The sequence below is a fragment of the Carlito syrichta genome, unplaced genomic scaffold, assembly GCF_000164805.1.
Source record: "Carlito syrichta isolate Samal-C Ts95f unplaced genomic scaffold, Tarsius_syrichta-2.0.1 Scaffold316039, whole genome shotgun sequence".
NCBI classification, from domain to species: domain Eukaryota; kingdom Metazoa; phylum Chordata; class Mammalia; order Primates; family Tarsiidae; genus Carlito; species Carlito syrichta.
The window spans coordinates 417,215-441,226 of NW_007260135.1; the positions used below are offsets into that span (position 1 = coordinate 417,215).

The window sequence follows — 24,012 nt, forward strand, 5'->3', positions numbered from 1 at the left end:
GTGATTCTAACCTAGGCTATGTTTCTACCAAGTAAGAATGTTAAGGCAAATAATTTACTCTTTCTGTGGCAGAAAACTTCCAACTGAGATTGATAGGCTTTACCCTTCCCATCCATAGCTAGAGTTAAGAGATGTGAAAATACTTTACACATAATAACTGTGGTATTTTTCACGCTTAATGTTTTGAATGACTGCTATGGCACTTACCACATACTGCCCTTTATTGCAGTCTGTGACACAAATTTCATTTTCTATTAAAATCATATGCTCCTTGGAAAAGTGGGATATCATGATTTAGTTCTCACAACAGAACAGGCGGGGCCAATGAATGAACAAAAGAATATTTTGTTCTCAGATGTTTACGTGCATTTCAGTAAATAATAATGCACGATAACTTAAAACACTGATATGTGGGGAAAAAATCTTCTCCTATACATAGGTCACTTGTAGACAATTAAGAAAAAAATGAGCCGGGCTCAGTGGCTCAGCCTATAATCCTGTGCTTTGGGAAGCTGAGGTGAGTGGATTGCCTGAGCCGCAGGTTCGGGACCTGCCTGGGCAACTTGGCGAGACCTCATCTCTACAATAAATCAAAAAATCAGCCGGGCATGGTAGCTCGTGCCTGTAATTCCGGCTACTTGGAAGGCTGAGGCAGAAGGATTGCCGGAGCCCAGCAGGTCGAGGCTGCGGAGGCCAGAAGCAACCACTGCACTCCAGTCTGGGTGACAGAGTGAGACTTCAACTCAAAAAAACGAAACTTGCAGTCTTAGCTACACTCCACCAGGGCTACTATACCTCTTAATTGCCACTCTGTTAAATATAGGCAGAAGGAGGTCTGTTCCTTCATAATGTCCAGATGGTTGTTAATTTTCTAAATTCACCTCTATTGCATTTTCTTGTGAGGCAATAGAACATAAAATTATGTCCTTAGGGACTCTAATAGATAGATATTGTAGTAATTAAGACTCTAAAATTCTAAAAGGGCAACAAGAAGTAGCTGACAAGTTATACAACTCTATAAGAGGAAAAGACATAGCTCTACTATGGGAATACCTAAAAGTTTCAGCTCTGTAATTCCCATGAGGATGAAAAGATATTTCAAAGGTGAAAACCCCACATGATCCAATTTAGGCTTATTGGTGAAATTCCTTGAAAAATGAGTATTTGAGCCACCAGTTCATTATTTCAAAGAGCACAATCCTTAAATTGGCTCCTCAAGGCTTACCCTAGCAGGCAAGTAGTTTCTTGGAACCAACGATAATGTGTGCACAGGACGCCTGTTTCCATGAAATTTCAGTTTTCTTTTTTCAAATTTATAAATTAAATTAAAAATTTTTTTACATAACTGCTATTCTTTTTTTTTTATTATAAAGATGTGGGGTTCAATTCAGGGTTAGGTATACAAACGCTGATTATGCAGGTACCCTTGTTGATGAGTATGCCCCTCCCTCTCCTAGCAGTTTCCCTCAACTGTGAATCCCACCCCCCTCCCCTGACAGTTTCCCACAATAGTCAATCACTTTCTTATAGTATTATGGGTGAGAACATATGGTACTCTGTTCTTTGTTTCTGTGATAGATCACTGAGTATGATCAACTCTAAATCCATCCAAGTTGCTGCAAAGTCCATATGTTTGTCCTTCTTTATGGCTGCATAACATTCCATTGTGTATATATGTACCACATTTATAAAATCTGGTCCAGCTTTGGAAATCCCAGTTTTCTAGTGGCAGAAGTAGGATAGTTCTTCTTACAACTAACACCTAGACATGTCAGCGTTCTATTCTAACAAGAGAAGTCTGTATTAGCAGACAAGCTACCAATTGTCCTATTCTTTATTGCTGAAACAGGATTCAGATATCTTAATTTTCAAAAGTAATTCTTACATGTTCTTAAATTTTGCAAATATTTGAGTGTCATTTGAAAAGATACTCAAAGTTCTACATTGATAAAATGTCACAGAATCACATATTAAACAAATGTTGACTGGGCAACTTTATTCTACCATGCTATGTTAAATGTTTCATTCAAGGTTGAACAAATATACTCTCAAAATCCCATCTGGCCTATTATTCACCAGCTAAGACCACTCACTCGGTGCTAAACAGCAAATGAGACAAATAAAATTAATGATATATTAATGTTAGTATTAAAAACACCAGTATCTTAGAGTGTAATGGTAACATGGCCCCCAGGATTACAATCAAAGGTCAAGAAACAGACTAGTGTTTAAGGTTCCAGGATAGAGATAAAGACATTCTGTGACTCATACAGATGACTCATACTCTTTGTGAATCAGCACGTTTGTACCTAGCGAATTCACTGATGAAGCTGAAAGTGCTTAAGCAAGTAGCTTCCATTAGCCAAAAATGGTCAAGCCTTTCGAGTAGTTTCCAAAACACTTTAATTGCTAAGTTAAAATGATGTATAATGCCAGAACAAAATAATTCTGAAAAAAAAAAAGTTACCTGATCTAAGAGGTCGAGTCGGTTGACATAAGCTCTTTCTGTAAGCAAAAGTTCATTGGCTATTTTGTGAAGTTTTTGCTCATCAGTCTCCTAAAAAATTGAACAAATATTCACAAATTAGAAAAGAAACCATAGAAAGTATTTTTCAAGTAAAAAAATATCTCTTCAAATGATTTGGTCCAAACGGTTTTCTCAAGTTTCTCAGGTACGAACTCTTCTCGGTCATCAAGGAACGCCCAACTAACAATGAACAAAACTGGAAATGGGCAATCTGCTAGATTCAAACTACAGTTTCCTCTTTGACCTCTGTAGCAGTTAACACTATCATCTACCCTTTCCCTCAAACACCTTTGGGTCCTTTTCAGTTCCTAGAACTAAACTTTCATTTTTCCATACCTTTCTCAGATTGTTCTTTGGAAATGATTTCATTATTCTCCCAGACATCTTGTCTAATTATTGGTTCTAAGCACACAGCTTGATGCATTGAAAAGTAATTGTTGCCCAGCATAATAGCTCACGCCTGTAATCCCAGTACTTTGGGAGTCAGAGATGAGAGGATTGCCTGAGTTCAGGGGCTCGAGATGAGTCTGGGCAACTTGGCGAGACTGTCTCTAAATTTAAAAAAAAAATTAGCTGAGCAATTAGTGGTAATGCCCACCTATAGTTCTAGCTACTTGGAAGGGTGAGGCAGAAAGATCGCCTGAGCCCAGGAGGTCGAGGTTGTGGTAGCCATGAGCATGCCACTGGACTTCAACCTAAGTGACAGGGTGAGACTCCAATTCAAAAATAAATAAATAAATAATTATAAAGAATTTCAATTATGTATCTACCACCGAGATTCAACAATTATCAACTTTTGTTTTATCCATGATCCTTCTTACTTCTCTGTCTATATTATTTTGAATTAAATCCCACTTATTATTTCTTTAGTATACACCAAGAAGGGCACATTTTACTATTTGTAAATTATGTTCCAATAGATCTGGCTTAAAAATGCAAAACAAAACCAAGGGCTTATAAGACTGATGCACGGGAATATTTCTCATGAATATGAAAAGAGTAATATATCTTACACTGAAATGTTAATAGGTTTCTTATGTATTTACTATGCATTTGTGTTTACTTATTATAAGTTTGAAAGTCACATTGTTCGTTCACTAAGTACTGAGCTTTTATCTCTTTCTCCTTATAAACAGTAAATGCTTAAAAATCACTCAAGTTGTTTAATTCCATGGAATATACTGCACATGTATCATATATCGATCAAGATGCTTTTGGCCCCAAATACATAAATAACTCTTAGCCTGGTCTAAACAATAATGAAGTTTATTGGCTTCATTCTTGTGGTTATGGGATGGCAGCTCAGAGCACTGAAGTCTACATGTACTCTCATTCTCATGGAGCCCCAAAGAGAGATCTCTTCCCATGGGTCGGCCTGAAGAATAGTCAGCCTGCTATTGCCAAAGCCCTCTGTGTGTATATCCTCCTGTCTTATTGGCTCCTGAACCAATCACTGTGTACTTGGATTCTCTCACTATTCAAGCACCACTCCCTTTTGATATGGAAATAAAGTCAGTTTCCCCAGAAGAAATAGCTACATAGTAGTGGGGTACATACACTAACCAAATCTGGATACCATTAAGAAATGGGGAGGCTGGATACACACAATTTATTAACACAAATTGAAACCTTGATTAATTGTGGGATTTGGTAACTACATAGTTCTTATTTCAACTTCTGAGGTCACAAATTATTTAACTACTGTTGTCTTATTTACCTAAAGACTTTACTTCACATAAAAAGACCTCATTTCAATGCTGCTGTAATATGTAACATGTTTGCTGTCCACATTAGAACAGATATTGCAGGCAAAACAGTAGATCTCCTGTGTGTTCAGCATTCCTAGAACTTCATAGCATTTATACAGTTTCAAATGTGGCTTTTATACACAAATTAGACACTGGCTTAGAGTATTCTTTGGTCTACTTTGCTTCTAGAGCATGTCCTCAATTCTATTATACTTTATAGTATCCTACAGTAAAAGATACTTCAGCAAAGTACTAGATAGAAATTTCTCAAGGTAAAGATTTATATATGAAATAGAAAATGTCTTCTAATAGGACCAAGCCCCAAAGTTCTGAATAGCTGAAGGCTCTGTGGACAAGGAATGGAAATCCAGCTGTCAAAAGGAAAGTATATCTTAGACACTTAGAGAGATACAGCAAGAGCATATGCCAGGCAAAGAGGATAGAAAGAAGAAAGGTTTGGGGATGGCCAGGAGCATGTCTGCATAATGACCAAACACGCATCTAATTGGTGTGTTTGGAGGGAAAGGTTCCTGTACAGCTACAGTGAGTAGGTTTGAATAACACTGAATGGTAAATAGTCTGGTAATATTAGTAGGTTTGAATAACACTGAATGGTAAATATCCTGTCAATGAGAGGAAGCCTACCAAATGCTTTTCTTTCTATTGGAAGTAGGATTATGTATACAAAGGAAAGTTTTAGAAAGATTCCACATATGGCAATATACAAGGTGAGTCATAGCCAAATATATATATATATTTGAATAAAGTTATTAAGAAATGACTGAGTGGCTTGGGCTTAAGATAAAATGAGCAAAACAGGGTGACAGTGATGATAACTTAAGGGATAGGTGCTGAAGACATCATAGCTGTCTGCATACCTTGGTTGAGAATTAAGTTTAAAGTAACTCAAGATTCCAAAATCAGATAACTGGAAGGGGGTGGCACTATTACCAGGTTGGAAATTGATGGAAGGGTAGAGGTTTCTCAGAAAAAATAAGTTTGGTCTTATGTTGACAGCATGTCAAAGAAGTAATAAACGTCCAGCAATAGTTAGGTATGTGGGCCGGGCTCAGTGGCTCAGTCTGTAATCCCAGCACTTTGGGAGGCCAAGGTGAGAGGATTGTCTGAGCCCGTGGGTTTGAGACCCACCTGGGCACTTGGCAAGACCTCATCTCTACAAAAAATCAAAAATTATCCGGGAGTGGTAGCACATGCCTGTAGTTCCGGCTACTTGGAAGGTTAAGGTGGAAGGATCGCCGGAGCCCAGCAGGTCAAGGCTGCGGTAGCCAGGACTGTGCCACTGCCCTCCAGCCTGGGTGACAGAGTGAGACTCCAACTCAAAAAAAAAAGGTATGTGAAAACGCTATTCATTCATTTCTTTGGCAATATTTTATTGAATGTTGATGTTTTTATTGAAGCATTGTAGTAGACACAGGAGGCAGAGCAGCTAACAAGAAAAAAATGTTCTTGTCATCATGAAACTATCAAGGTTATACAAATATACTTGAGGGTTAAATACACAGTTCTAGGAGTTTGGACAAATGCATACAATCACAGTACCACTACAACAGTCAAGATGCAAAGTATTTCCATCATGCTTCAATTGTTCTTGTGCCCCTTCGCAGTCAACACTCTCCCAACTCTGCTTGTGCCACCAGCTCCTGGTAACCACTGATCTGTCCTTTTCCATAATGTCACGTAAATGGAATCACACTGCATGTGCCTTTTGAATCTTGCAAAATGCACTTGAGATACATTCATGTTGTTATTAGTATCAGTAGTTTGTTCTTTTGACGCCCTTAGTTTAATTCTAATAGTGGCAATGTATCTTTTTGATTTACTCATATTCTTAATTGTTCCAACTCTAGTTCTAACAATAGCTTTAAAGAAAAGAATCCAGCAGAACTTATGCATGATAAAATAATACCTCTTTCCTGAGTCAGAGACTATGCTAACTAACAGACCTGTCTATTTTATTGCTGTGCAGTGAAGTTACCCCTGAGGTTTCCACAGTCCTATAGGATCTTAAATAGGAAGTTTATAAGAAACAATCTTTGCTGACTACAAAGCATACTTTAGCTGAACTTGGCAAACTGTGGGTCTCCTGGTCATATTTTGCAAAATCCAAGGGGGATGCCAGCAATTATTAGAAAGGTTATCCTCCCTCCACACAGATGGTCTTCTACACATCAGGTCCCTGACCTTGCCAAAACCAGCACAGAGATAAGCAAAAAGTAAGCTTGCTGATGACTTATGGCTTAATCACTTATTTATTTACAGGTTTGCAGAAAAGTTACTAGGGATTTTGAGGTGAGGATGAGGAAATCACGGACTCATGGAGTCTTGCTTTAGGTGATTCATAACAGCAATAATAAACCACCATAATAAAGGCTAATGCTTAATCATTCATTGATTGTTATGTGCCAGACACTGTTATAATTATTTTATATAAATTGACTAATCCTTACAACACAGGTACCATTATTATTTCTATTTTTACAGGCAGGACACACATAACAAAACAAAATCCTGAGGCTCAAAGAGGCCAGGTAACTTACCCAAGGTCACACAGCTAGAAAGTTGACTATATAAAGATCCCAATCATAAACGAGAATCTATGAGTTAAAGTAACTATTTATGATATAGCTTAGCTCTCATTCTCAATCTCCTCTGCATCAAAACCCAGATTTTGATAATGTGCCTATAAGTAGACAGACTGACAAAACACAAACTATCTGCTTATAAAACCCACCTAAAAATGAAATGTGGTACTACTATATATCTTCATTTATATATTGTTTTTCCAACATTGATTCTGTTTAAAGCAAACTTTTCAGCATCTCAATAATCATCAGGTGTACAAAAGTCAGTCATTTTGATGTAGTAATAACAATAATAATAATAGTGAGGCTAGGCATGGTGGCTCACACCTGAAACCCTAGCACTTTGGGAGGCCGAGGCAGGAGGATTGCTTCAGTTCAGAAATTCAAGACAAGCCTGGGCAACATATTGAGATCTCATCTTTACAAAAATATGTAAGTAAATAAAATAAAAAATAGTGGCTTTTGCCGGGCTCGGTGGCTCAGCCTGTAATCCTGTGCCTTGGGAGGCCGAGGTGAGTGAGTTGCCTGAGCATGTGGGTTCGAGACCCACCTGGGCAACTTGACGAGACCTCATTTCTACAATAAATCAAAAATATTACCCGGGTGTGGTAGCGCGCGCCTGTAGTTCCAGCTACTTGGAAGGCTGGGGTGGAAGGATCACCGGAGCCCAGCAGGTCGAGGCTGGGGTGGCTGGGAGCGTGCACTGCACTCCAGTCTGAGCGACAGAGTGAGACTCCAACTCAAAAAAAAAAAAAAATAGTGGCTTCCGACTTTAAAAATTATTTTATTTATGGAAATTCATCGTAAGTACATCTAAGGAAAAATGTATCACTTGTTTGCATGCATGGGACTTTATTATTACTCTATTAGAATTATGCATAAGCAATAGATAATGTAATTTAAAATTGCTGGCACACTGGGGCTGTAGTGTGAATTTTTTTAATAGAAAAGTTAAATAGGTAAATGTTGTTTCTTAATATTTGGCACTTTAGAATTATACAACCACTATTGTGCTTAGCACTTTGCTAAGAAGTCATTTATTCTTATGATTCTTTGGGAAATAGTAATGGTTACACAGTATTGATTTAATAAATAATCCCGTTTTTTTCCTAGTGAAGCCTAATAAACAGCCTTGAATTTTCAAACTAATTTATAAAATATAAATAAGTAATTTATTATTTTTCATAAATGCTATTTAAAAAGCACCTTACTTTTCACATCCCTACTTACACTAAAGGTATTATTTAAAAACTTGCAAATTCATACACACTACTCATAAATTGAAAGCTGATTATCTGGGGGGGCGGGTATGTGTGTGAGAGAGAGAGACAGAGACAGGGTCCCACTCTGTGGCTCAGGCTGGAGTGCAGTGGCACAATCTTGACTCACTGAAGCCTCGACCTCCTAGACTCAGGCGATCCTTCCACCTCAGCCTCCTGAGTAGCTGGGACTATAGGCATGTGCCACCACACCTGTCTAATCTTTGTATTTTTTGTAGAGATGAGATCTTGCTATGTTGCCCAGACGTTTCTTTCAAACTCTGGGCTCAAGTTATTCTCCAACCTTGGCTTCCCAAAGTATTGGGATTACAGACATGAGCCACTGCGTCCAGGTGATTCCCTGGTTATTGTCTCAAAACAAAAATACATTTAGAGGATATCTAAACTACCAGAATTGAAAAAGTAAGGTACACTCCTTTTACGAGAATAGAGTATGCAAACAAAAATTTTTTTTTTCTTTTTGCTCAGTGCACTTCCTAGGCTACTCCTATGCCTTGCCAACTCCAGCACCCCCGAGGAGAGATCTGCTCCCTTCTCTTCAGGCTTAGGTTCAGCCTGGCTGTTGGTCACAGTACCCTACTGGTTCATGAATACACTGCAGCATCAGTCCTGCCTCCCCATTTGCAGACGTCACAAGCTCCTGCAGCTCTTTTCAGACCTCTTGGCATGACTCTCCCATATGGCAGAAGGCAGAACAAAGAACCCCTGCTGCAGCTCACAGAGTTCATTAACTGGACAGGCAGAAAATGCTTGTGTGGAGCCAGCAATTCATTCTTGAAAATCTTAGTGCCATCCGCCTGCCACATGCCTCAAAACTACCAAGCAGGGGAGCAGATGTTCTGGGAAGAAGTCTGTAAATGCTAAAAGACCAATGATAGTTTTCTGAGAGATGCTTTAGGGGCAAAATCTTCAATGATGAAAAAAATGAATCAGTTATTGATATTAAGCTTTATAACTCTTCTACACATGTTCTCATGTGTGATGTCATTTTAAGCAGGCAGAACCCTTTTTTTCAAAAAACATTTGCTCAAAATTACTAAAAGTTCTCGAAGCTTTTCCCATCTATTCATTACAGGTTATATTTAATATAATATGTATGTAAATGACCTGTGAAAATTATCAGGTTTACAGCATCTGAATGAATGTTGATCTCGGTGAGTTTCTGTGCCAATCTGTTGTCAGTTCATTATATTCTATGGAGGAGGGTGTAGTTTTGCACAGGTACACACATCTCTGTGGTCCCTGGAGTCCATTATTTTATTATTATTTTTTTAATCTTTTCTTTTGAGTTGGTGTCTCACTCTGTATCCCAGGCTGAAATGTAGTGGCATGCTCATGGCCACCGCAGCCTCGACCTGCTGGGCTCAGGTGATCCTTTTGCCTCAGTCTTCCAAGTAGCTGGAACTACAGGCACGTGCCACCACGCCCGGCTAATTTTTTGACTTATTGTAGAGATTAGGTCTCACCAAGTTGCCCAGGCTGGTTTCGAACCCATGGACTCAGGCAATCCTCTCACCTCAGCCTCCCAAAGTGCTGGGATTATAGGCGTGAGTCACCATGCCTAGCCCATTTTTTTATTTAAAAAAAAAGAATTGAGTTAACTCAGGGGGGAAAAAAGTTGATTTTTGTACCATAATTCATGATATTAACCAGAATTTTGATATGTCATTTCATATGTCTTGTCAGGCATCAAAGTCTTAAGCGTGGCTACAGGCTGATAATAATTTACAGTTAGATCACAATGATATCTGAATGTCACATAATTGGCCTATCATCTGAAAAAGCATTTTAAAACCTCTAACTTGTGTTAGGTACCTTTCCTCTGGACTAGTTCAAAATTCTGCAAATTCTTTTTCACTAAACAAAAAAGTGGGAAATCAAGGGAAGCTATTACAAATAAGAGACATCACGACCACAACTATTTAACGAGAACTTATGTGCACTATTCTCTGTGCTTCACAGGAAGTATCTCATGTAATCTTCACAATACCCCACAATCATTTTACAGATGAGGTAGCCGTGTCATTACGAGGCTAAGTAACTGAGCAAGGATCCAAACTCAGGTCTGGGAAAACAAAGTTAATGCTTCGCTACAGCGTTTTGTATGAAGAGAACCCTCCCCGTCCCTGGATTTGGGGAACAAGAAAGTCAGATGGTAGAGGACTAAAACACATATGACATATTCAAATAAGATCATACAATAATACCATAAAAAAGGTCATGGGGGCCAGACGCAGTGGCTCAGCCTGTAATCCCAGTACTTTGGGAGGCCAAGGAGAGAGGATTGCCTGAGCCTGGGGGTTCGAGACCAGTCTGGGCAACGTGGTAAGACCTCATTTGTACAATAAATCACAAAAACTAGCTGGGCATGGTGGCAAGCATCTGTAGTTTCTGCTACTTAGAAGGCTGAGGCAGAAGGATAGCCTAAGCCCAGCAGTGAAGGCTGCAGTGGCCATGAGTATGCCACTGCACTCCAGCCTGGGCGACAAGAGCGAGACTTCAACTTTAAAAAAAAAGGTCATGGGGATCTCAGCAAAGACTTATAATCAGCAGGGAATTTATCACGAGGTCCACATGATTAAAAACAGAACACCACTCCCCACTTATGACATGCATATGTTACTCCTTTCTAAATGCTTCATAATATAGTGTCACAAATATAAGCAGTCTGTCACCTTAGCATGATCATTCACAAAACCTTTGGGAGGGAAGTCCAAGCCTACTTGTGACCTACCACCAATATTTTCCCAAACTTACATCCTCCACACTATCTGATTCAAACCATGAAATGAGGCAGGGGAATAGGCAAGTGAGAGTTTTAATCTGAAGGTTTCAATTACATTCTTTTGAGATACGGCAGGGAAGAGGGAGAAATAGAGCTTACAGAGAGAAGGAAAGTTTGGTTACTTGCACAGGATCAGACAAGAAGTGCTGGTGCAGAGAGAACAACTTTGGTCTCTCAGGTTAGTATACATAGACTAACCTGTCCTTCAGGTGTTGCAAAAATGAAAGAACAGGCACCAAGAAGAATTTAATATATAAACACATTCAATAACTGAATTAACCTATCTCAAGTCTAGATAGGGCATCAAAGTAATGCTGTTGTTTATCAATATTTCTGATGATAATTCTCTGACTTTATACACACTAATGAGAGTGTACCATGTGGTAATAACCGATGATCCTCAGACAAGAGAAATAAACAAAATATAGGAGCCCTGAATAAGAAGAGGCATGCAAACTTATCTCTGTGCATACTACAGTGAGAGCAACTTGATGTAAAAAAGAGCTGATTCAATTATCCAAGTTCACTGAGTTAATATGCTAGTATACTAGCTAGTAGCCATAAAGTCCCACTAAAGGCCTAAGTTACCAGGTAACTCCTGGTTTCATATTCTCAATGTTGACCATGCTTTTTTCCTTAAAGCCCAATCCATATGCCTGTATCCTTCTACCCCCTCCAGCCCTGTGCTTCCCAAACACTGCTCTCTTTTCTTTTTCTTCTCATTCTGTTCCCTTTCCATTATGTCTGTGCTACCCATGGCTCAGTCCAGGGCTTGCCTCCTATTCCTCAATATTCTGCTTTAGCCACATTAACCATATCCACATCCTCTTACATTCCTACCCTCCTTCCTGGGTTCCAGGTCCCTATTTCCACTTGCTCAATTAATGTCTCCAAATGGATGTTCTGAAGGTGCCATAAATTTAGTAGTACAAAGCTAACCTAATTAGCAACTCTACTGCTTCCTGTCATCCCACCATTACCTCCCTGTCTGCCACCCCAATTATTTCATTATCATGTCAGGCAGGAAACCATGGCCTGGAGAATTGTGGTAAAATGACATATACATGGTTACTTAGCTGGGAAATGATGGAGCTGGAATTTGAACTCAGGTCTCTTAATTCCAAAGCTTTCATGCTTAATCATAAATCGTAATGCCTCAAGAATTTTCCATTTTTTATAGCAGACGTCTCTACCTGGACTTCCAAGAAGTTCCTCAAATTCAGTATGTCGAAATCTAATTTCCTTTTTTTTGCCCACAAAGTAGGTGTTTCTTTCTACTCCCTTGAAGTTCATTAAATGGCACACCATCTGCCAGTTCATCCAGGCTATGAGTTGAACTTGACTGTCTCCCTATATCCAGTCACAGGGTCCTTAGAATCTCTTTGTTGTCAATACCCCCCTGCCTCGACCAGGCCCTCCTCCGACACCTGGACTAGCGCAGTTGCTTCCTAACCATGTACCCTGCTCCATCTGTTTTTCCATTCATCTGACTCATTTTTCTAAAACTCACAGATGTGTCATTATGTCACTTCCATGCTTTAATCAAGTGTTTCTGAGGCCAGATACTACTAGGCCTAGGGAACGTTTGAATTAACATAGGAAAATACCTATATTTAAGCCAACAAAACAGGATACAGAGTGACCATACATTATGCTATCGAACATGTTTTTTCAAACCACTCAGAAAAACAAGCTGGAATGTGAAATGTCTAAGCAGTTCTCTCTGAGAGGCGGAATTATGAGTGGTTTTTAGATATTTTTTATGCTTTGCAGCATTTTCCTCTTTTTCAACGTGGATGATTAACTTTTAATCAGTTTTTTAAAACGTCTCTATTGTTTTCAGGAAAAGCAACATGTAAGTTCCTAGTAGGTATACAAGCCCGTTGCAGTTTGTCCTTGGCTTACTCTTTTTAAACTCTGCCCCTTTACCCCTAATACTTGTCTCTATAGCCATTCAGCCCTGATTCTGAAGTCAGAAATATTCTCCCAACATGGCATCCATCCATCCTCTTGCCTCTGCTTACTGCTCATCCCATTCTAGTATATCCTTGAGAACAAGCAGTCTCCTACTCTTTCTTCAAGCCTGCTTTACCTGCTTCTCAGCAGCCTGCCCCTCAACTCTACTCCTGAGGCATAACTGTCTTAAGCACATAAGTGTCCAAAGCACTTCCTTTTTGAAGTCTCTCTCCCCTCAGTAGACTGAGGCTTTGTGGGCTGGACTTGTCTAGTTCATTTCTGTGTTTCTGGCGCCCAGGAGCGTGAGACTGGGACTCTGAATTTTCAAATTTAACGTTCTTTTTTTCTCATTTTTCTTTCTTATTCCTCCAACATAGTAAACAGAGTAGCCACAAAATAAAGAAGTTTCTGAGTTCACCATTCAGTTCTAAGTGAATAAAGAAAAGCTGCCTTCCAGATTTTTATGTACTATCCACATGGTTAGTAAGGCAAATTTTCCATTATTTTACACACCATTTTAAAACTCCTGCAACTTCAGCTGGAGCTTTCATTGTAATACTAGCAATAACAAAACATTGACTGTCAAGCTGGAATATTCTTTTGCTTGTAACTTTACTTTCTTGGAATTAAAGCTGATTTGGAAATAAAAGAAACAGCTAAAAAGTATATTACTATTTGTCTTTAACTCTAACAAGACCTCAATAGCTGTCCTCTTTATTATTTAAGACATTAACAGAGAGAAATTGAAAGCTTACAAAAAAAGAACATGTTGCCCAGTATAAGAAATACCTCACCAAGGTAAGCATTATATTTTAACTCCCAGAAAACACTGATACCTCACATTGCATTCTATAAAATTAATAATTTTAAGAACAAACTTAGTGAACAGAAATGGCACAAAAAAGAAAAAAAAGTTAAATTGGATTATAGCACCTGTTTTTCTATTTGCAATTTGATCCTGTCATTCTTTTCGCCAAGAAATAATTTTCTCCTTAGCTTTTATTATAGTATGTTCAACAACTATAAACCCTCAAGGCTTATATAAAAATATAATAAGTAAAATGGTAATTAAAAGTCAGAAGCAACCAGGAAATGAACACTTACTTTAAAAAAATAATAATGCTTCCATAAGTCTCTACGTTTGTGGATACCTCTTTCTTCCCACTTTATCGATAATTTCTTTCCTTTTTGGTCAAATGTAGGATTAACATATTTTGATCTGCCTCTGTTATATTCTTGATAAAACTGTTATTATTAGAGTTTTAATACATTACTACTTTGAGTATGTTGCCAAAAACAGATTGGTTATTTATTAGTCTTAAAAAAGTACAACTCTACACATTTATATTTGGTTACTCTAGGAAATCTAGAAGAAGCAAACACTTGGAATAAATCTGAGAAAAACCTACCAATTCAACACTTTGAAATACATTCTGGTATTAAAAGACTCATGAAATTGTAAAGCTAAATGTTCATTTATAATGAAAGCAACATTTCACATAGTGGATTTCTAGACAAGTAAAGCTTATCCATAGAAGTATACAGATCTGAAAAACGGTAAATCATTTTTCATGAAATTCACTCTAAGATGTATTGACCCATTTACTGAAGTCTCAGAGTATAATTAATATAGTTTAAGCTATTTATGATAACCCAAATTAATCACACCAGACAGGAATTATAATACTGCTTGCCCTATGATATGCCAGCATTCTATATCCACCAGTAAATGCCATTCTGATTATCTGACATTTTGATCATCAGCAAAACAGTTTACAAGCTGAGGCTATCTTCAAGTCAGTTATTAATGACTGTTCATAACACATTTCAATATGCATCTATTTTCCTGAACTACCTTTGCAATTCTGCTGTACTTTCTTTCATTCCCCATCCTCTCCTTTCCTTTCTCCTATGGGCATGAGAAAAATGTCCATTTAATTTAACACTAGTTTAAATGAAACTGAAGACTATTATGATATAAATCTCTATATCTACTTATATACAGATGAAAGTAATTTTTCAGTTGTCTGCATATTAAAACTTAAAATATTTTACTGTATCATAAAAGTTCAACACTTAAGACTGTTTAAGAAGCAGCTGATAAAATGGAAGGCAAGGAAATATACCTACATATAAGAACATGGAATTATTATCACTGGTAAAGGCTTTAAGATACACAGTATATATCCCTTAACTAAACACACAAATAAACCGGTTCAAGCTCCTACAGCTAGTTAGTGGACAAGCCAAAAGTAGCATCAAGATTTCCTGGCTCCAATTATTTGGTCCACTACCTATTACTAATGTTTTTACTTTTTAAGATTTTTTTTCATTTTTAATTATAGCAAAATACACCTGATAAATTTTACCATCTTAATACTATTAACATTTATGCTTGTATTTAGGAACAAGGAAAGGCAGTATAAAAAAAACATCAGAGCAGCAAAGCAGAACACACTGTCACCATGTAGATATGAAATCTTAACATTCCATTTTAATTAGAGACATGTAATATTTAGATCGACAGTTCTATGAGAAAATGTACCCTTTCTTCCCACAAATAGCATGTACCACCCACTGCTTGAAGGCCCATTCAGGAGAAAGGACAGCTGTACCATACCATGTTTCACTTGTTTAATAGGAAACTCCTACTAAATCTCTCCCAACCACGTAAGACTCATCTATGAAAATGAATACATAATAATATATGACAGGGAAAAAAAAGTACCATCCAACAACAGGCATCAATCACCAATTAAAATATTTCCCTTAATGAGAACAGCTCTTACGGTTTTACAAATACTTGCTGGTGGCATCATCCCAACGGTAAAAGGTTTTCTTGGTTCTAACCTTCTCTTCCTTTCATCGTGGTCTAAGCACAAATGTACTAAAATCTATCACTATATTGAGATATAAAGAGATTCACTTTGCAATGTCCTGTTTCTTTACTGTTTCAGATAATGTTACCAAGTATGACTCATTTTTTCCCACCCACTTCCTTATTTAAACTTTCTCTGCTCGAGAGTCAGTATTTAAAATTAATTTCCCTAACTGGAAGAAAATAAACCATTGCCTCCTTGCATATTTTGGATTTTTTTTTTTTTATCGTCAGTGAAAATTGTACCATAAGGTTAAGTCTTACTTCAGTTAAAATTCTCAATACCCAATCAACACTTTTTCTCTATTTTAGCAAAAGTCCTTTTAAATTGGCTGGGTGTGGTGGCTCAAGCCTGTAATCCCAGCACTTTGGGAGGCTGAAGTGAGAGGATTGCCTGAGTCCATGGGTTCGAGAACAGCCTGGGCAACTTGGTGAGATCTCATCTCTACAATAATTCAAAAAATTAGCCAGGCATGGTAGTGCAAGCCTTGGAAAGCTGAGGCAGAAGGATCGCCTGAGCCCAGCAGGTGGACGCTGGGGTGGCTGTGAGCATTCCGCTGCACTCCAGCCTGGGTGACGGAGTGAGACTCCGACTCAGAAAAACACACAACAAAAAAAAAAGTCCTTTAAAATTCCTGCTTAGGTTAATGCCCATTAAGGCACAGCACCATAAAAAATCCTACATAGATTAAGACTTGGATTTGTCATTTACAAATATTTCTAAAATTGTTAAATTTTCAGTTCAACTCTCCTATGTAGTTACTAACAATCAATAAGAGGGACTAAACAATGGAAATGTTTTTCTTGTCTTCAGAGGTATAAATGGCTTTCTAATTCTAGGGAAATTTGTGATGATGCTTATGTTGCATCTTTTATCCAAGGAACTCCAAGTACTTTGCAAAAGACATATTTATTAATACACCCAAATCACTATACTAGCATGATTTAAAAAAAAAAAGTGCAATGGCCTCATTAGTGGAATGACACAAAAATTTTAGCTGTAGTACAGGTAAATTATGAATACATTTCACCTGCAAACCAGCTCTTTGTTAGCTGATATTTTGCCCTTGGGCAGAAACACTATCCAGACAGCTGATCAAACTACTTCCCTTTTTAAAAGGGATATGAATGTTTAGTTCGCTACAGTCCCACCAATTTACTGCCCACGGCTGCTGGATTCATTAACATTTCTTCCATTTAGCCATTTAAGTTTGTGACATGTTGCTTCAGGGACACAACACCGGCTGGAGAGTCACAGCACGAGGGGGTGTGAGCTATTATTGATTACAAAAAGCAGAATGACCTTGAAAAATCACTTAAGCTTTCTGGAACTGCTTCTTTTTCTATAAAGGAATTGCTGAACTAACATGATCTTTAAATGGCCTTCTAAACTCAAAGACCAGGTCATTTATTATTGGACATTAATTAGAAATTTTTTTAAAAATTAGAAGCCTAAAAAAAGTTATAATCTGTGAATAATTTCATATTTATGTCCTCAAAAGTAACATTCACTAATGGTAAGTTCATCTGATAGGCCAACTATTTATTCTATAATGCTTGATTAGAAGCTTCTGGGGAAAAAAAAGATTAGACAATTTCTTCATGTTTAGCTTATAAATATTAGGGACACAGAACCAACGTCAGAGCAGAGAACATATTTCTATGTAAAAACAATACGTTTGTGGTTTTCCTATAGCAAAGTCTCCACACTGTTCTGACTCTTGAAGTTATAATAGAGATATCAACAGAAACTACACCAAAAAAAAAGAAAGAGAAATATCTCCTCAAAGTGTAAAGGAAACACTCATTAGCAGTCAGAGCTTGAGAATAGTTTAATTGCTGGTGTGGGTGATCTGATTCACTCATTTCACAGGTGTTCTGAAATACAAAAGGGACCCAAAAAAACCGGAATTTTTTTCTGGTGGGCAGGACCTCTTGTAGTACAGGCTTTTTGCACTAAGTAAGTGTTCTAGGAAGCCATCAACATCAACGTACCAGCCAGTGTTATTGTGAGATGCTGCATCTGGCTTCAGTGAATTACTTTTTGGAGATTATTTTTCAATGCATTTGCCCATTTCATGATGGGTAATTTACAAGTGTACTTGCCCACAACACACTGATTGTTAAGAAGCTTCTGACCAAAAATGACATGACCTCCGTGCCCCACCCTTCCTATTGGTCTAATCTTGCCCTGAGTGACCTTGTGTTTCCCTGATGAAAAAATTCCTCAAAGGGAAATGCTCTGCCGTTTTGCTGATGTGGAAGAGGTAAAACAAAAAACGAAGAAGCACTAAAAGGTGTCAAAATTGACAAGATCAAAAACGGTTTTGAGCACTGGAAAAAGCATCTTAATAGGTGTGCTGCATCAAACAGAGAGTACTTTGACGGTGACAAGTTTAAATATGTAAGAACAGGCCAGGCTCGGCAGCTCAGTCTGTAATCCCAGCACTTTGGGAGGCCAAGGCCAGTGAATTGCCTGAGCTCACCACAGGTTTGAGACCAACCTGGGCAACTTATGAGACCTCATCTCTATAATAAATCAAAAATCAGCCAGGCAGGGTAATGTGTGCCTGTAGTTCCGGCTACTTGGAAGGCTGAGACGGAAGGATTGCTGGAGCCCAGCAGGTCAACGCTGGGGTGGCCATGAGCGTGCTACTGCACTCCAGCCTGGGTGACACAGAGTGAGACTCCAACACAAACATAAATAAATAAATAAATAAGAATATACAATTTGTTATAAATAAATTCTGTTTTCGTGTGTGTCCCCCTTAGAAAGGGATTTTTTAAGACAGCAGTAGGATAGGCACACTTTCCCCCTCCTTGGGAGCTAGTCTCACGCTCTACCTTCATCTCATGCTGCTGGTCCAGCTGTTCCAGTTCCAGCGGGCTTTCTCCGTTTTCCCTCTCTTGTATCTTGGCTTCTGTTTCTGCCCCTCCCTCTCCTAGGCAGAGCACTGGGCCTACGCCTGGAGTCCTGCAGCTGCTGTCGGAAGCATTTCCATCACAGCCATTTGTGGTGGGTGATGCAGGGCCCACGGCAGTTTCATCTCCTTCTCCGTTCACTATGTGCGTATCCAGCGAAGATTCAGAAGTTTGAACAGGTGTGTCTGGACTAAGAGTGGCTGCTTGGTCCTCTTCACATTCCATCTGATTTTGTGCTGCCATTATGCCATTGGCCACACAAGTATGTGCGTTCTGAGTCTGATCTGTATCATTCCCCGGCTTCTGCGGTGGGTGCTGGGAGAGGAGTTTTTGCTGAGGTGTGGTTGTCAATCCATGCCTTCCTGGAGTTCTAGGAGCATTGAGGTTCATGGCAGAATCTTTCTTCAAATCACTATAATTTGATAATGTGCTAAAAAATAAAATACAAAGGAAGCGTGAAAACAATGGAATGGAAAAGTTCTAGAATAAAAACAAGCTCATTCCAGTTGAAAGGGACATTTGTGGTTTTTTTTTCCTTTTCTTTTCAATCTCTAATGGATTTAGAAACATGAATTTGAATATTCTCAATGTTGTTCCCAGTCTCTTGGGATGCTACCCAGTTATTTATTTATTTTTTTGAGAGACAAGGAAGGGCTCACTCTGATGCCAAAGCTGGAGTGCTCTGGTGTGCTGGTATCTTACTGCAGCCTCCAACTCCTGGGTTCAAGTGACTGTCCACATTTAAATCAAAATTTAAATAAAGATGATCAGCCTGAGCTTTACCCAGAGCATGTGGAACATTCTCTTGGGCTATTTAATAATGTGACTAGTTAGTAAAGACACAGAGGTAAGAAATACTTATATCTAATAAAAAACCTTCTCTTCCCCAAATTTTAACTTATTGATGTTTCTTAACATTCTAAAAATAGGAATAGTCAGCCCTTAATTTATGAACAGGTTATAAAACAAACACCTACTTTTATTCTCAAAAACTTTTACTATCCATCCTTTTAACTGGTGTCTTCTTTTCCATTCTCGATCCCTTCCAATCCAGTCTCTACAAGTCAGTCATAGAGATCAAAACTCTCTAAGGGATTCCTCACACGCTAAGGAGAAACGACTTCCTGATGACAGCCTAGGAAACTCTCCATACTCTAGTCCCCATTGCTCCAGCCTTATTCTATTTCCTTCTTTCCTAACTCACTCTGCTCTTGCTATACTCCTTGCTGTTCCCCATTCCCAATTGCAAATGTATATGTCTTAGGGTCTACGCAGCTGTTGTTCTCTGCCCAGGGCAATCTCCCCCAAATATTACATGGCTTACTCCTCATCATTCAGGTTTCTGCTTACATATTACTTCTTCAAAGAGGCTTTTCTAGATTCATCTATCTATAATGGCACATTCCATCACTCACTCTACACCTTTTTTTAAAAAGTGCTTATTACTACTTGACATTATATGTAGTCCTAATAGTACTAATAAGAGATTGGAACCTTATTCCCAGTAAATGATAATGTTCTTGTGGAAATATTTGTTTTTTTTTTTGAGTTGGAGTCTCATTCTCCAGGCTGGAGTACAGTGGCATACTCCCTGTCACCGCAACTTTAACCTGCTGGGCTCAGGTGATCCTTCCGCCTCAGCCTTCCAAGTAGCTGGAACTACAGGCACGTGCCACCATGCCCAGCTAATTTTTCTGATTTATTGTAAAGATAAGGTCTCACCAAGTTGCTCAGGCTGGTCTCGAACCCACGGGCTCAGGCAATCCTCTTACCTCGGCCTCCCAAAGTGCTGGGATTATAGGCATGAGCCACTTGCGCCCGGCCTGTATAACATTTTAATCTAGGATTCCAGGAAGGATGGGGGAGGGAATGGGACAAAAACTTTGGGCTATGGTCTTTGAGCAATTTCTGTATTCTAAATGAGGAGAAGAAACAGAGATGAAAACTTTGTGAGGGTATAGATTTTGCTGTCTTGTTCACTGCTTTATTCCTACCTTTTAGCACAGTTCTTGACATGGGAAGTACTCAATAAATATTTGATGAAATATGAATAACTCTGATGATGATTGTGACAATAATAGCAGGTAACACTTATTAAGTGCTTACTAAGTACCACAAGCTATGCTAAGAGCTCTTTACATTGATTATCTTGTTTCATTCCCACAATAATTACAAAAAACAGGGAGCCCCATAAATAGAGAAATTTCAGCATAGAACATTACAGAATGTGGCTAGTGTCACATAGCTAAAAAGCAGGAAAGTCAGAGGTCAAACCATGCAGTCCAACTCTAAGTCTCATGGACTTCAACCCACATCATAATATATTGGGTCAGAAGGATAGAATGAGGACCAGGTAGCCAGGTTCAGTGGCTCAGCCTGAAATCCCGTGCCTTTGGGAGGTGGAGGTGAGTGGATTGCCTGAGCCCGTGGGTTTGAGACCCGCCTGGGCGGTGAGACCTCATCTCTACAGTAAATCAAAAAAATCAGCCGGGCGTGGTAGCGCATGCCTGTAATTCCAGCTACTGAGAAGGCTGAGGCGGAAGGATCGCCGGAGCCCAGCAGGTTGAGGCTGCGTTGGCCGGAGGCGGCCACTGCACTACAGTCTGGGCGACAGAGCGAGACTCCAACTCTCAAAAAAAAAGAATGAGGACCAGGTGAATAGGATGCAGGCAAAATATGGGGACAATGGGCTGGTACCTTCCACAATGCAGGCTGGGAGGTAACAGGAGAGGGATGGGGAGGCGTGGGAAGAGGAAACAGCAGCCAAGTCCCAAGGACATTTTGCTGAGATGTGCCTTGCCTTCTCTCTTCACTCCACCCTTCCCAGTCCCTGCTGATCTGGACAGGAGAATGGACACCGGAAGTAACGATAGACAGCAAGAAAGTGATGGAAAGGAAAAAAGATAAGGTAAGGTCCAGTGCCACAGGAAGGGAGGGAAAAACTTAGCAGGGGGAAGTACCTATGTGTAAAAGTTGGAGGTGGGTCATATAAATGTCACACACTCTGCCCTTGATATCTGCAGTTTAGAATAATATAGCTTTGGCCTGTATGATTTCCCAAGCAGTCCTTGGAGATTTCAATCAAATTGTCCTCCTCTTCCTGCACACATCAGTGTCTAGTGGAAAGATCTTTAATAGATTCTCTGAACCACACTTAAGCATGCCCAAGTCTTTTCTAAAGAAATGCTTGGAGTGAGAACTGGAAAGTAATTTCCTATAGTAAGTCATATCATGGGTATATATATGGTGGGGTAAGGGCAAGGTGGGGAAGGTTTCAGTAAAAGCAGTAGCTGAGCCAGTACTTAAAAGATTCCTGCTGCTTTGTGGATACCAACCATGAAAGAAGACAGGTGACTCTGCAGTTTTTTCTTGGGAAAATACAATGTTCTGGTTTGTAGAAAAAAGTTATTTATTTCTAAAATCTTGATGTCTTTCCTATGTTAAAAAGAATATTCTCTCTTACTCTGAGAGAAAGAAAAAAAAAGAGAAGGAAAGAGGAAGAAAGGAAGGCAAGGAGGGAGGGAGAGATACAGGGAGGGAAGGATGGAGGGAAGGATGGAAGAAGGGAGAAAAGGAGAAAGGGAGGAAAGGAAACCATGGTAAAAAAAAAAAAATCGAATCACTCCATATCTCTCAGCTTAATAAAAGTGTCGCCTGGATTTTTGACTAGAGCAAACTATAATACTTAGGTAAAATCTTTTTTTTTTTTGAGTTGGAGTCTCACTCTGTCGCCCAGACTGGAGTGCAGTGATCGCTCCCGGCCACCGTGCCTCGACTGCTGGGCTCGGTGATCCTTTCCGCCTCAGCCTTCCAAGTAGCTGGAACTACAGGCGCACGCTACCACGCCCGGCTCATTTTTTTTTTTATTTATTTATTGTAGAGATGAGGTCTCACTAAGTTGCCCAGGCCAGTCTCGAACCCGCGGGCTCAGGCAATCCACTCACCTCAGCCTCCCAAGGTGTGGGATTACAGGCTGAGCCACCAAGCCCGGCTGGTAAAATCTTAACAGCAGTGTGTGATGACCGTCTGTGACCATCCTGACTAAACGTGAACAGATGCTGGTTCTTCCCGTCAATTTCCTGTGGTAACTCAGAGCCTGGTGGTCTCCTTCTTTTTTACAGTGCTAATTTAAGCTCTGACAACAAGGGGTTAAAATGAAAAAACCACCCCTTCAGGCTCATGGACATAACTCAACGGTAAATACAAATATCCCACTAAAGTCTAATAGATCCAATGTAATATTGACCCACTCAGACACTTTTAAAGATCAGTCTGTAGTGTTAACACCTCACTAAGAACACATCATTGTTTTTCATATTGGCAGTGGACTCCATCACAAATAATATTTCTTCATCAGACTTTCCAAAACACTTAAGAGTATACCCTATCTGCACTCAGAATAAATTTGCTTAAAACATCAAAAGTATATTACAGCACATCTCGCCTTCAATTAAACCTTGAAGGTTTGCATTAAAAAAATAACATTGAATTTGTGATGCTTGAAAGGGTTAAAAAAAAATCCTGATATTATTAAGCACTATGAATATTTCATGTGTAGAGCAGAATCCAAACAATACAAAAAATGGGTTACCAACATGGTGAGGATTAGAGGATGCAGCCTTTGGAATACTGACCTTTTCAAAGCCTCACAAAACCACCCCTGAAACCTAGGGACGCAGGCTCAGGCATGCACTATGTCAAGGGTCAGGGCTCCAGCCTTTACGTATGCAGTTACTGGGCAGAAGCCCTGAACTCTGCACAAAGGAGGGGCCACTCTCTGATGCTGATAAATCAACTTACCCTGAACAGCAAAAAATGTTTTAAAGGGAATTAAACGCTCCTACTTCAGAGGAGATGTTGAAGTTGAAATATTTATGATCAATGTTCCCATAATTTATCAGGAATGAAAATAGGCTTGTAAGTTAATTTTCTCCAGAACTTGTAACTCAATATAGATCCATTTAAAAAATGAGGAACACTGCAGTTTTGTGCCTGGTCACAATTTCCAGAAAAAGCTCAAAGTATTTCTAAGCTATGATTTCATTATATAAATAACAATGAATCTTGCAAATAAATAATAAAACTACCTAATGGAATATCATTCCCAAATATTACACTGGAATGAATGAAAAACGATTTGGCTTCCAGGATAAAAGTGAACTAATACACTGTTTAAATAATACTGTTCTATGTATAACAGTTTAATTATACATGGACTAGCCGGGCTCGGTGGCTCAGCCTGTAATCCCACGCCTTTGGGAGGCTGAGGTGAGTGGATTGCCTGAGCCTGTGGGTTCGAGACCCGCCTGGGCA

At 39.1% G+C, this 24,012-nt stretch overlaps 1 protein-coding gene across 3 annotated transcripts in view; it reads right to left on the bottom strand.

Moving 5' to 3' along the window:
- The window catches only part of FGD4 (FYVE, RhoGEF and PH domain containing 4), a 162,723-nt gene that overhangs the window by 46,382 nt on the left and 92,329 nt on the right, over window positions 1-24,012 (bottom strand). For all 3 annotated transcript variants that reach the window (XM_008073739.2, XM_008073740.2, XM_008073741.2), the window contains exons 4-5: window positions 18,622-19,129; window positions 2,468-2,557 (exon numbers count right to left, since the gene is read on the bottom strand). In XM_008073739.2, coding sequence (XP_008071930.1) covers window positions 2,468-2,557; window positions 18,622-19,129 — 598 coding nt within the window. The remainder of the gene's footprint in view (window positions 1-2,467; window positions 2,558-18,621; window positions 19,130-24,012) is intronic.